The sequence below is a fragment of the Lepidochelys kempii genome, chromosome 2 (genome assembly GCF_965140265.1).
Source record: "Lepidochelys kempii isolate rLepKem1 chromosome 2, rLepKem1.hap2, whole genome shotgun sequence".
Classification (NCBI taxonomy): domain Eukaryota; kingdom Metazoa; phylum Chordata; order Testudines; family Cheloniidae; genus Lepidochelys; species Lepidochelys kempii.
In genome coordinates this window covers 178,887,799-178,901,491 of record NC_133257.1, presented here as the reverse complement: position 1 = coordinate 178,901,491, position 13,693 = coordinate 178,887,799, and the positions used below count along the sequence as shown (strand labels likewise).

Genomic DNA, 13,693 nt, shown 5'->3' with positions numbered 1-13,693 from the left:
CCTGTGCACCATCCATAGCCATCTCTCTACTGAGGCTTTACAGTGAAGTGATTTGGATTTGGAAGAGCCACCAGCCTATGGGCCCAATCCTGTGAGGTGCTGAGGCAGTGGAAGTTAGGATGCTCAACACTTTTAAGCTGGGGTTCGAAACAATAGGTTGATTAATTGGTTGGGGATGCTGAGGTTTTTTTTTCCTTTTAACAAGCTTGATTCTGCTGACCTTTCTCATGACAATGAAGTTTTGTGTGAGTGAAGCCTGCTGGATCAGGCTACCCTGTGGTAGATTTTGGTTTTTTTATTATTATTATTTGTTTGTTTGTATTACTGTAGGACCTAGGAGCCCTAGTCATTGATCAGGACCCGTCTGTATTAGGTGCTTCACAAACAGAATAAAAGACCACGGGGGGACGAAAGCTTCCTGTGAATGGGGTGATGGAGATGTGGATGGGGAATTGAGGAGAGGTCCTGAGACTTGGCTGCGGGGTGCCAGCTTCAGGCTGGGAAGGAGAGTCCTGGGACTTCTACCTGCCCCCTATCCCTTCTAGGTTCCATTCCCTACTCTCCAACCTGATCTTGAGTCCCAGAGCAGCTGCTTCAGCCCAATAGGGTCCACTCCTCCTTCCGCCATCTCCCCAACCTCCCCCATGTTTGCATGAGTTTACCTGGGAGCAGAGTTCCCACAGTATTTCCATTGCAGGGGCTAGCCCCCTGCCTCCCCTCTCCTGGTTCTGCCTCTCCTGAAAAAGAGAGTCCCTGCCCCAAAGAGCTTACAAATTATGGCTCCATCTCCGCAGGTGCTGAATTCCCTCAACGTCCACTGAAGTCAAGCAGAGTTGGGGAAACTCCACTTTCAACACCTCATAGGACTGTGTTTTACTTTGCATGTTGTCTGTTTCTGCTGCTACTTGTTGGCAATACTAGATTTAGGGGGTTTTCTGTTTCTATTGATCATATTGTTTTAGATCTAAACGTCTATAGGCTTGGACAATGGGCGTATGCTTTTATAGATATTGACTTAAAATAATGAAATACTCTTGTAGTACCATGCGTAAGCATAGATTATATTTTTGTTTTCATAGTTAGGTTTGTAAAATCATATTTTATACATGAGTAGACTGAATCTCAGTGGAGTCAGTACTGCAGTTTATTAACTTTGGATGTTTAAATATATCACATCAAGTATTTCTAATACATTTTTGTAAGGCAAAACAGAATGGTGAAGAAGAAACAACCCTGCTCTTACCTTCCGATTGTAAGTCACATTGACTGTGAGAACAATTAAAATTAATTATGTGGATAGCAAGGTAGGGTTGGAACCAATGTTTCCTCGAATTTTTGACAGACTGTGTGTGCAAAAATTTTCTTCTGTGCAAATATTTGAAGCAGAGTTCAAATTTGTGCGCCATGAGGCAAATGTGCCCAACCGAGTAAAATGAGAACAATGTCAAAAGTCGCCTTTAAATGATATTTCGGCCTGGCTCCGAAGTAGTATTTCATTTTTTGTGTGCGCGGTGTTTCGCCGTGTGTGCGGGGTTTAGGATCTGTGTGCACGCGCGCACACCTTAGAGGGAACAGTGGTTGGAACTGAGCATTTTAATATGTTTAGTTGCTTGAAATGCTAGTATCTTTATTTACATTATATTCACATGTAGCTGCCTTCCTGCTATGGTAGTGTAAAATAACGTTTATTTTCAGAATCTATTTGGCTCTGTTAGTGCAAAACTTTATTATTGTAGTTAGCTGAATTATAAAAGTTAGGCTTTGAAAAATCAACAAAACCAAAGTTTTCAGGAAAGATGGTCCAGCAGAAGGGAAGGATTGTCCAGTGGTTAGGGTGCTAGTCTGGGACTTGTTGGATCTGGATTCTTTGCTTTGCTATAGGTCAGTGACTTAGCCTTTCTCTGCCTCAGTTCCCCATCTGTGCGTGAGAATGGCAGCACTTTCCTACGTCACAGGGGTGCTGTGGGGAGAAATACATTATAAGACTGTGAGATGCTCCATGCTATGGTATTGGGGGGCACAGAAGCCACCTAAGTGTGGTAAAGAGTCTAAGACCTGGCTAGAACTGATGCTGATTTCATCACCATCATCTCACCTACGGTTAGCAGGCCTTTGCTAGTCTGATTGTGGAGCTCAATCCCCACTGACATCTACCCTGGTTCGTCTCTTCTCGCTTTTCAAAAACAGTTGAACAAGTTTTTATTTCAAAAGCATTTTATGAGTGGCAATAGGAGTATTTAGTATCGCGCAGAGGCCCCAACTGAGATCCTGACCCGTAGCTGTTGGACAGACATGTAGTAAGAGATGGTCCTGAAGTTATTACAGTCTAAATAGACAGGACAGATGGAGAAGAGAACTGAATTTCCACATTGTCATACGGGAATCCATGACCGAATCAGGAACTGAAACCAGACCACCAATCCAGTGCCTTTAACCATAAAAACATCCCTCTTATTAAAACCACACTTAGCACCCGACTAATTCCCTTTCCCTTCCATCTTTTTCCTCTTCTTTTCTTTACTGCCTCTGTGTTTTATTTGGTTTTTTAAGAGGGTTGTTTTACATTATGTTTTCATAATAGTTTCATTTGGTTTTTTTTGTCATGCACTCCAAACACCTTGACAGGTGAGGGGCTGCTTTAATAATTAATTTGGTATTAATAATAACATTTATTAATTATTAAAACTGTATCTAAGTTGGTGCTTGTGTCCTGGCAGCAGCTCCCCAGACTATTAGCATGGTATTATTGAGCATGCTGTCTGAGCCTGCCTGTGAGAGCGGCTCCGCTAGTAAACCTGTGCTCCAGCTCCCCTCCTGTGCACAAGATTGTTTCTATTTTCAAAATGGACCACCCCACCCACCATCTCTACTCTCCCTCAACCCAAATGCCACAGCTTTCATGTACCAGGGAGGAGACAGATCACCCCGAATGACATTGGACAAGGTGATCAGTCACCCTCCCTACAAGTGTAATTAGACTTGTACATTCACATAGACTATAAGGTCAGAAGGGACCATCACGGTCATCTAGTTTGGCCTCCTGAAGATTGTGGAGGACACAGGTGAGGACACAACCTCCCCTAAACATCAACATGGGAAGAGGGGATAGATGACCCAGGTGTGGTGCTTTATTTATTTGGATTTTCAAAATTGGGAAAGGAAAAAAGATGAGAATAATACCTAGCTCTTTTCTAATACTTTCCAGCAGTAGATCTCAAAGCGCTTTATAAAGGAGATCTGTATCATCATCTCAATTTTACTGACGGGGAAACTGAGGCATGGGTCTGTAACATGTCTTGCCCAAGCTCACCTAGTGGCAGAGGCTGGAAAAGAACCCAGGCCCCTAACTCGTAGGCTGATGCTTTATCCACTAGGCTACACGGCCTCCCTCATGTGAGAAGGATTTAAGTCCAGAGCACTCATGCCATTACTTTCATCCCAATATCAGAGTTGGCTAGAAGACCTGCCCATTCACAAGATCTTTTTCTATAGGGGCAGAGAGCCTGGTGCGCCTGCATATGGGGAGAGATAGTAGCTCCCGCTTAGTAGCCGGTCACTTAATATGTGCAGAGTACACTGCAAACAGCAGCCAGAGCTGATCTCACACTGCTAACCATTTCTGTTATAGTCCCTTTCTGTTGTTATACTGCCTTATACTCACAGAGGTGTTCCGAGGCTTAATGAATTCATGTCTGTAAAGGGCAGTGATATCCTTGTGAAAGGACTGTACAGTTGTTGAAGTTGATCTAACAAGAGGTAGTGGCATGAATCCAAACATTGGAAAAATAACACTTTGGCAAATCTTTTTAAAATAGCCAAGGTCCCATTTGCCTAGGGACGTCACTGAGCCAGCAACAATAAATGGTTTAAGAGCCACTGAATTAAAACAGAGGGGAGAGGACAATCCAGAGCTTGTGTGGAAGGACAGGCTAGAAATCTTGCTGCTAGATAATAACCTACGATGGCTTTCCGGTCCATCATCTATGATTCTGTGAATCACAAACAGTAAATATAACATGAGGTACTCTTAGTACTTGGCTTTGTTAGCTGAATTCTTCTAGCGTGGCAGAATCTGCCCTGCTAATTCAGAGAAATAATACTGTAGGGAAGGAATGAATCATAGCGTTCTACAAACGTTTTGTGGCTGTATTTTGCCTCCCTGGATGTCTATGCCTGGGCTTATCACTGAAGATAATAGGTGGCAGAGAACAACTTCTGTTTGCTTGGGTGATGCAGTGGAACCTCCAATCACCCAGAAATTCTTGCTCTGCCACATTTACTCACTGCTTAGCCAACAAGCTGCAGATTTCCCTCCTGACTGTGAAAGAAAACTTGAGCCTGGAGTGGCTGCTGTAGCAGATAGATTAGGAGATGGGCCTATAAAACTAAGTACACTACATGTGTATGAGAAAAATAAATATGGGCATGAGGGGAAACATGCCTTTTTGATCCTGAAAAGACAGCATGCATAATTTCATGTGGAGACTGTGTAAGACCTCATTCATACACTGAAATTGTATGCCATTTCAATGAGACTTCTAAACTGTGTGGAAAGTGAGCTGGAAGAAGCAGGCACCACATTCATGCACTGGAATAAAAACAGATGCAGTGTCTTGAATAAACAGCAATATAAAATGAATGAAATCCTATTTGATTGCAATTAATGCAATGCAATAAGAAAATGACATAATTAATTATAATTTAATAGTACTCTAGTTTTATTGTCTGATTTTGTCTGACACCTTTTGTACAAACTGCTTCTCACAGGATTAAATATTGCAAGTTACATACAGTATACATAACAGAAAATAGTGTTCACTAAATAAAAAATGTATGAAAACTTCATTGGGAACATTCATGAGAGTAAGTGCTGTACGATCAGGCCCTTAATTAATTAAAATAGGATCATGTACTAATAGACATTTGGTTGTTGCTTTGTACTTTCTCTGAAGCCTTTCCAGGCAAATTCATTGACAGGATACAATATTAGGAACAGAGTAACAGCCGTGTTAGTCTGTATTCGCAAAAAGAAAAGGAGGACTTGTGGCACCTTAGAGACTAACCAATTTATTAGAGCATAAGCTTTGGTTAGTCTCTAAGGTGCCACAAGTCCTCCTTTTCTTTTTGCGAATATTAGGAACTTGTTTCAGTAATATCATAGTCCAAGACAAAGCTCTAACTTCTTCAAGCAGGCAAACAAAAACAGATATTTAATTTGACCTCAGTGGTGGGCTAGTCAGGATCATGGGACCTGCGTCTTTGATGTATATCATTCCTTGTATACAGCTGTCATATGAAGATAAATAAAGAACATGCTGATATTTGGAAATAAGCATAGGCAAAGTGGTGTTTATTCATAATGGATCTGATCCTGCAGTCCCTTTAGAAGCAGGAGTCATGTTGAAGGCAGTTTGAGTTTTGCCTGAGTGAGGACATTGTTATGCATATAAAAACTCAGATTGTGTACATTTTCACAGTATTGCTCACATCCAGTTAAATTCCATGCTTTCCAAGCATCGCAGATAATAAATCACGCACAAAAAATGTAGTGCCTAAATAGGGTGACCAGGTAGCAAGTGTGAAAAATAGGGATGGGGGTGAGGGGTAATAGGAGCCCATATTAAAAAAAGCCCCAAATATTGGGACTGTCCCTATAAAATTGGGATATCTGGTCACCCTATGCCTAAATCTCTTCATGCACGTTATTAGGCAGTTGTCGGAGTCTTGACCAATTATAATAGGTCAGCTTATTCTAGTTATTAAATGACAGTGGTCATTAAAATGCCAAACCTATTTTGACAGACTTCACTTTATAAAATGTCAAAAAGTCTGTGTGTTTTTATTAGTTGGTTCCAAATCAATTTAGAAATTTCAATAGAACGCTTGTAAGTATTCCCAAAGCAATGTCCATTTCTGACTTTCTGTGCACACACAAAAATATTACAAATTAATCAGATTTCTGCATAATGGCTCTGCACATTTATTGCCTAATCCCATTATAAAATGCTGTTGTGATTGACACATCGCGGTAGAGATAGAAGTCAATTGAATAATATGTAGCAGTCAATTTTATTTGTGCCTTAATGTGATGAAGTATTTTTTTCACATTTCCATTATTTATAAGTCTGTCCCCTTGGAGAATATATAGAAGAATTTGTTTTAAATGAGCTGATAATACCTTCTTTAAAATTTATAAGTATGACAGAATCATATCCTTTTTTTCCGTCACAGACCATGGCATGCCAATAAACTGGTTCTGAATTGCCTTGTACTTGCTATTCATAGGACAAACATTGGAAAAGGGGATCTTGTTAAGGTTTGCTTAGAATTGGATTTCAACCATCCATCAGAAAAAAACTAACAGAACAAAAGCTGCTGTACTGACCAGAAATCCTAAAATTGTATCCAGGAATTTTCTTTATTTAAAACTACAGTGCTCCGGCTGCTGCTTTTCATACTTGCTGCCATTTCCTTCAGATACAGAAACAAACAGTGGGCCTGATCCTGCAGTCCTCCTTGAAGAAGTTGTGAGTCAGTGTGAGTTCTGCCCTAGTCAGGACTGCAGGAGTGAACTTTTAAGTTTGAAAGCCGATTGTTGACCTTGTGTTACAGTTATTAGGGTTTGTTTGGTGTTTTTCAAATCTCTTCAGTGATCTTCAGCAGAATCCAGCTAGAGCTACATTGGAAGGTGTTCTGTGCTCAGCGTGTTTGATTCAAGCACATAGTTAGTGCTGGTTTTTTATTGTCTCAGTTGGCACAGAAACACCTTGGTTATGACAAGCTCTGCTTTACCATATATAATTAGAGAACAAGAAGAAAGTGCCGTTTAGAAGCATGTTTGCACTCAGTTTTTGTAATGCCTTTTATCATGAGCGGTACAGGTTTCTCTGCCCACCCCCCCAAAAAAGAGGCATTATAAAGTAGATGTGACTTGATTGTTTCCCAGATAATTTTTGCTTTGAGAAATTAGAATAGCTGTTGCTCACCTAAGCTTATAAATGCAATTGCCACGCACACACAGAGTATTCATGTACAGTGTGTAAATTGATGTATAATGCAATCCACATTAGCTGAGTTGATGATAGCTTCAGTTTCACTGCTGTCAGATTCCAGTATCTCCCTGAATGAGCTGTCTGGCCTGAATGAATGTTAGCATAATTTATGCAGCTGATAAGTGATTTGAGTGCTTGCGTTATTGATAAACCACTTTAGCGTATCATTTTCAGCTTGATGTTTTGTGACATCACAGTAAAATGTAATGTGCTGGTCCCTGGGCTAGATATTAATGTAGAGCTTCTCTTTGAATTCTAGGGGCCAGAGGAAACCCAGTGCTGTCTGATACAAGCACAGCTGATCAGCATCAGCTCAGTCAGTCCCACCCAGCATTCCCGGTTGGGCCCCAGGTCAGTTCCTTTCATTTAGCCTAATTAAAATTGCAGTTTGATTAAAGTAATTAACAATGAATGAAAATTACCTAACCGTATAAATATAGAAAATATGGTGATATATTGTTTGGCTGAAGTTTTATTACACAAACGTGTACAGAGAAATGTGGAAGTGACATATTTTTAAAAAAAATATTCTGTATGTGGTCTTGCTTTAAAAACAAACAGACGAGGTTTGTTTCTATATGTTTTTCCAAAGAGTAAAATGTAAATGGTTTGTGTGTTTATAAAATGAAGTTATTTGAACCTTACATCAGTTACTTTGGAAGCACTGGTCATGATTTAATATAAAAAAAAGTTAATGCAATTTTAATGCAAGTCTAGCTTATTGGATTTGACAATCCTATAGTCACACACAGTTCCTGCATTAATAAAAAAAATCCATTCATTATTTTATTAAGCCAAATGTTTTTGCAGTAAGATATGGGTGTTATACTGTTCTTCTGAACAGTTACAAAGCGCTTGATTTTCTGTGTCACTTTGTATAGGGATATCTGCTTTCGCTCAATTGCCCTGGGAAGGCAAGCAGATGCTTGATGTTCCAGCCTACTTTATAGTGCAGTCTTTGAGCATCCCTTGCATCACATAGCTCCTGGAAATTATTAATTTTGCAACTTGAGCTCTGGGAAAGTTTGAGTTTAAATACTTGTAGGTTTGGTTGAATTTGGCCTTCTTGGATTCAGAAACCAATCCTGGGGCATGTACAGTAAATTCTTTACAAAGTTGATGCAACTTAAGTCAGGCTCTGATTTCAGAGATCAGTGGGTTGGATATGATTACCAGGGTTTCCAGCCTCGATCTTCAGGATCTTCAAGGCTTTTTGTGTTGGAGGGAAGTGTATGTTCTTACATTAGAAACGGTGCGTTGTAATTGCATGTACGAATTGTAATATTACAGGTGATCCCAGGCACAAGTACAGTGATATCGGTGTTATTTCTTATTCAGGTGTACAGTAAAATATGCTTACTGTATATGTTTCATTACAGCCATTACTGACAGCTCAACAGTTAGCCTCAGCGGTAGCGGGGGTGATGCCAGGAGGCACTCCAGCCCTAAATCAACCTATCCTTATTCCCTTCAACATGGCTGGACAACTGGGTGGTCAACAAGGACTGGTCCTAACTCTGCCTACAGCTAATCTCACCAACATCCAAGGGCTGGTAGCAGCAGCTGCAGCAGGAGGCATTATGACTTTGCCATTGCAAAATCTACAAGGTAAACCTCATCAATCAGTATTTTCACAGGTAGATCCATTTGTCCACCAAAAAGGTTATTCATGATGCCAAATCTTTATTGAAAATTCAAAACCTTAATTATTTTGAAATACTAAAAATATACTGAAAGGTTACCAAATCTATACTGCATTTTTCGTAAACATTTTGTGTCAGTATTCTTCTTTCTCGTTCCACAGGCCAGTACTATGAGATCCTGGAAATAGCTAACTGGTCTGCTCTATCATACCGGTTGATGGCTTTAATTCACTGTTCACTTAAAATTTTAAAATAGCATTGTGAACTCGAATAAGATTGGCCAATGCTGAATCTTAGCTGAGAGAGTAGGGAAGAGTAAAGGAAGAGGTGCAGCTAAAAGCTTAGTATCAGGATGTGGTCATTTAGAAGTATCTGTTATTTGATTTCCACATTATAAAAGCATCCTTTCTGTAACTGCTATTAGACTCTCCAGGACGTGTATTGCTGTACCATACTCGCATTTATGAGGTGGCTGGTGGTACTTTAGCCTTATACGCCACAACAGTGTGCATTCCAACCAACAGGCCCTCTAAGAGCAAACGAAGCAAAGCGGTATTTGCATTCCGCTTAAAAATTAGTTCCTGCTTTCTGCTGGTTCTTCCTAAAGTGGTCTAGGTTCTAATAAAAAAGTCATGCCGTGATAAAGCTAATTCTCTCACTACAGCTACTAAAATAAAGTGCGTGAGTGTCAGTTTAAAATAAAGAGGCTGTTGCATCCATCAAGGGCACATTACTCTTATTGTGGCTGTTATAGCAACATATGTGTGCATGGAGCTTTATAGGAAAATTTAAAGACCAATGCCCATATTCTCAAGTGCGGTGCAATCAGTTGGGGCTATGCTACATCGTACGAGCACAAAGTGGCACTAATGATATCATCTGGTGGCACAGAGATGGTGAAGTGGCTCCTAATCTCTACTGGCAGTATAGGGGGTGTGGCCACAATTTCACTACTCCACTCTGGTCCTTGGCTGCCATTTCAGCCCTTGTGGCCATTGAATGTTGTTTAAATTTAGAATAGACACCATACCTGACTCGGAGTACAAAGTTCACCTGTGCATTCCCCTGCCCCCATGTCCTGAGGTGTACTGTGTTCGCCTTAGCAGAGAATCTGGACCTAGATCTCTCTCACCCATTGCATTTATTATCTTAAGTCAGACTGAAAACCCAGCACAGCGAAGTAAAATGTAACTGTTGTTGTTCCGTATGTTCACTCCTGGCGCATGAATGTACCATAACAATAACTCTGCCGCAGTCGAGGAGTTTATCTAATATTAAGTATAAAGGAATTTACTTATTATTCTCAATGGTGTTTATTGCTTCTTAGAAGGAGGTTGCTCATGAGTTGAGTTGCACAATGTACAACAGGCAAAGTGTTAGCAAAAAACCCATAATGAAATTGCAAGAGTAGTTTTAATGGGGAGGGACACATCCTATATGCAAGCGATGGAGGGTGTGAGTGAAGAATCAAATATAGCTTTAACTGCCGCCCCCATTTTTCTTTCCTGACCTAAATGCTTAAAAAAGTTTTCCAAAGACAAGATGGGAGTTCAATTAAGTGAATGCTCTACACAGCACTCTAAATACTTTTTAGGCAATTAAACTTCAGTTGCTGCTGATGACTTGATGGATTGTTTGAAGCACCAGTGTCTACAGGTTGTGAAACCGAGAAGAGGAGAGACAGTTAATGTGTTGAACAAAACTGTGTGCCTGGTACTCTCACCTGTTGGTGCAACTACTTGCCTTTACCTTGTGTGTGTTTTAAAGTTTAATTTCAACAGACCTCTCTTATCATAGTTGTAAATGGTTTTCACTTTAATGTTTAAAATAATGTCTCTCTCATACCATTAAGCTGCACCGAGGAACCTGTCATTCATAAATCATAGATGAGAAGGACACACTAATGCACAAATTTTGCTTGTTTAAAATTTGAAAGTGCATGTAAAGTAGGGAATTGAAGATTAAAAAAATAATGCAGGAACAGGACCGGGTAAAAGCAGAGATAACAAAGTGAAGGGAAGAGGCCTTTTAGTGTAGGTAGATGATAAAATCTTAATGAGGAAACAGGCATTATAAAAATGTATCCCTCCACTCAAGAGTGTACCAGCTTATGATTTCTGTGTATATAGTATTATAAATAAACATAAGCTCATGGACCTCTTACGTCACTAATTCATTGTGCTTTGCTAAATTGGATGGTATGGCCTAAGAGCTACAACCAATGCACTTGAGTTCAGTCTTGGTGGTTTCAGCCAATGAGTATATACACTGAGATCACTTTTAAACGTGGGTTTTGAAAGCCCTGACCTGATAAGGTGTAAATTTTCCTCCAAAACCTTGACTAAAATAGTTTAAAAAGGGAATAAGGGACAGGGCACAGATTCAGTTAAAATGCCCATCCTTAACCATTTTCTCGTGGCTAACTTTCCCTAGCAGCAACAAAATTGTGTGACTTTAGTGGTATCAATAAGTACAGCGGTGCTGAAAACTTTTATTTATCTATATACATATATGGTCCCCATTATCATAGAATCTGAGCGCTTCACAACAGGAATGTATGTATCATTACCACACCCCAGTGAGGTAGGCCCGTGCTATTATCCCCATTTCACAGATGGGGAACTGAAGCACAGAAGAGAACTTTGACACACCAACAATGGTGAGACTGTGGGAAGAGGAAAGAGGTAGCAGATGCTAGAAAAGCAGAGGAAGTGTTGTCTACTATTTAGGCCAAGTTTTTTCATCTTTAATTTTAGTCCATTGCATCTAGCCATCCTTGTGTTGGCTAATATGAACAACCTTCTCAGCTGCCACCTTTTCAATTAACCTGTAGCAGGTTCACCTAGATCTTCATCCCTCCATTTCTGAGCAGACTTGTCTCTAGGCTGTCCAAATTCAGTTCCCTGAAATTCAGTTCTTAGGTCAGGTTTTTCTAAACATTTTTGTCTCTCCAATCTAGTAATAGCTTTTTCTTAGTGCCTCAGAGCTCAGGAACACTCTGCCTGTGGATCAACTATTCTGCATGGAGATGCCCTCTCTGATATATCTGTCCATCTGCCTTAGATACCACATTACAGCATTTGCTTTTTTGTGGCACTGAACACCTGATAGTTTTATTGTTCTCTTGTCCTCAGGTCTGTTGAGGAGTGTTCTCTGGGGTGCTGCTGAGTGCCCTCAACTTTGGTTGAATTCTTTGGGAATTGGGGATGCTTAGCAATGCCCAGGAATTGCTAAGGATCTTATTTCCTCTCTCATTCACCTTCCCTTTACATCCCCGTGGCACCTATAGCAATTGCTTTGATGGAAATTAATTAATGCATTTTAGTTGTCCAGTTTAGCAGCTGGAAATGAGAAGGAGCATCCTGGCACCAGCCAGCTCTCTCTGAATCATCAGCATGTGTTTCACAGACCACCAGTGGTACACAGACAACACTTTGGGAACCTCTGGTCCAGTGCACCTATCTCAACTATATATTATGTCAGGTTTAATGTAACAATGTTGCAGAGTCCTTTACAGTTTTGGAGGCTGAATAATACTTGAACCTCTCAGTCTGCTGCCAAGAGGAATCAACAAGTTGGAAATTCTGGCCTCATAATACCGAATCTTATCTGTTTTATTTTCACTGCAAATTGTAATGTTTCTAAAGTGGGTGCCAATAATTTATTTGTAAGTCTGAGTTTTTCAGTCCCAGGTTCTGGAAGAAACAAGAACAAACTATCTCCCCAAATCATTAGTGAACGGCTTCAGACTGAAAGAAAGCCTTGTGTGGCTGAAAATGTGAAATCATTAAATTACATTATTTAAACAGCAGCAGGTCATTTTTTTTAACTGCAATACAATGGAGAAAGAAATGGATTAAACAGCTGGAGAGCTGGAAGATAGCCATTAAAATACACTGATATGGTAACACTAAACATAGATAAAGGATTTTTTTTAAAAAAAAGTCATTATTTACCTACAGATCTGATCAGTCAGTGTAAAGACATAATAGTCCCAGAAAGGCAAAATGAATTGTTTACATTTATTAGATCTTGTTTCATCTTAACTTAGCAGTGTATCTTTAATTGCAGAACAGATATAAAGTAAACAACATGCACTTTCTTCATTCCCCATGAACATGCAGCTTAATAGTCAGATATTGGATAAGTATAAAAAACAAGAAAGAGACAGAAAAGAAATAAACTACAAACCTCAATTGCTCACTGATCTAGAGTCCAGATTCCAGTTCTTAGAACATTTCCCTCTTTTAACTAAAATGATACAGTCCCTATTCATTTGTATTCCCCTTCAAGTAACATGAAATAGCTTTCAGAGCTTACAGAAAGTCTGTGTTTTACTTGTGTATTTTAATGAGCAGCAATGTCAGTAATAATCAAAATGATGTTTCACTGAGAGGAATAGTTTATTCCCAGGTACTTCTGTACTGTACTAACAGAACCAGAACAAAAATGACAAGGACCAAGAAGAAGAGCTACACTCAGTAGCAATTTCAGTGAAACCCTTAGTCCAGATACGCAACCATCACTATATGAAGGCTATATATAACACAGTTGCAGTATATAGGACATGGGACTGGGTGCCCGGAGACCTGGGGTCTATTCCTAGCTCTGCCACTGACTCACTGTGTAGCCTCGGACAAGTCACTGAATATCCCTTGCCGCCCCACCTACCAAAAATTGGGCTACTATTTGCTCACCTTTGTACAGTCCTTTAGGATGAGCAGTACTGTAGTAAGCTGTAAGTAAATTTGAGCTGTAAGTAAATTTTTTACTTGAGAACTGCCAGCTGCATGGAAGATTTAAGGGAGAGGGGGTGGTCCATCTTCTAAAACTGATGAAAATAATGGAGAAGGTGGAGATGGGTGGAAGGAATCATCTATCCAGAAATTGCTTGCAGAAAGGAGGGGTCAGCCACTCTATAATACCAACCTCCTTACCTTTGTGGGTCCAGGGATTTGTGCAAGGGAAGGGAAAGGATTTGAGGGAAGAGGGCACATA

At 40.0% G+C, this 13,693-nt stretch overlaps 1 protein-coding gene across 1 annotated transcript in view; it reads left to right on the top strand.

Moving 5' to 3' along the window:
• POU6F2 (POU class 6 homeobox 2) overlaps nucleotides 1-13,693 on the top strand; it is a 371,569-nt gene that overhangs the window by 143,991 nt on the left and 213,885 nt on the right. The window contains exons 3-4 of the mRNA XM_073329486.1: nucleotides 7,312-7,403; nucleotides 8,432-8,660. Of these exons, the coding sequence (XP_073185587.1) occupies nucleotides 7,312-7,403; nucleotides 8,432-8,660 (321 nt within the window). The remainder of the gene's footprint in view (nucleotides 1-7,311; nucleotides 7,404-8,431; nucleotides 8,661-13,693) is intronic.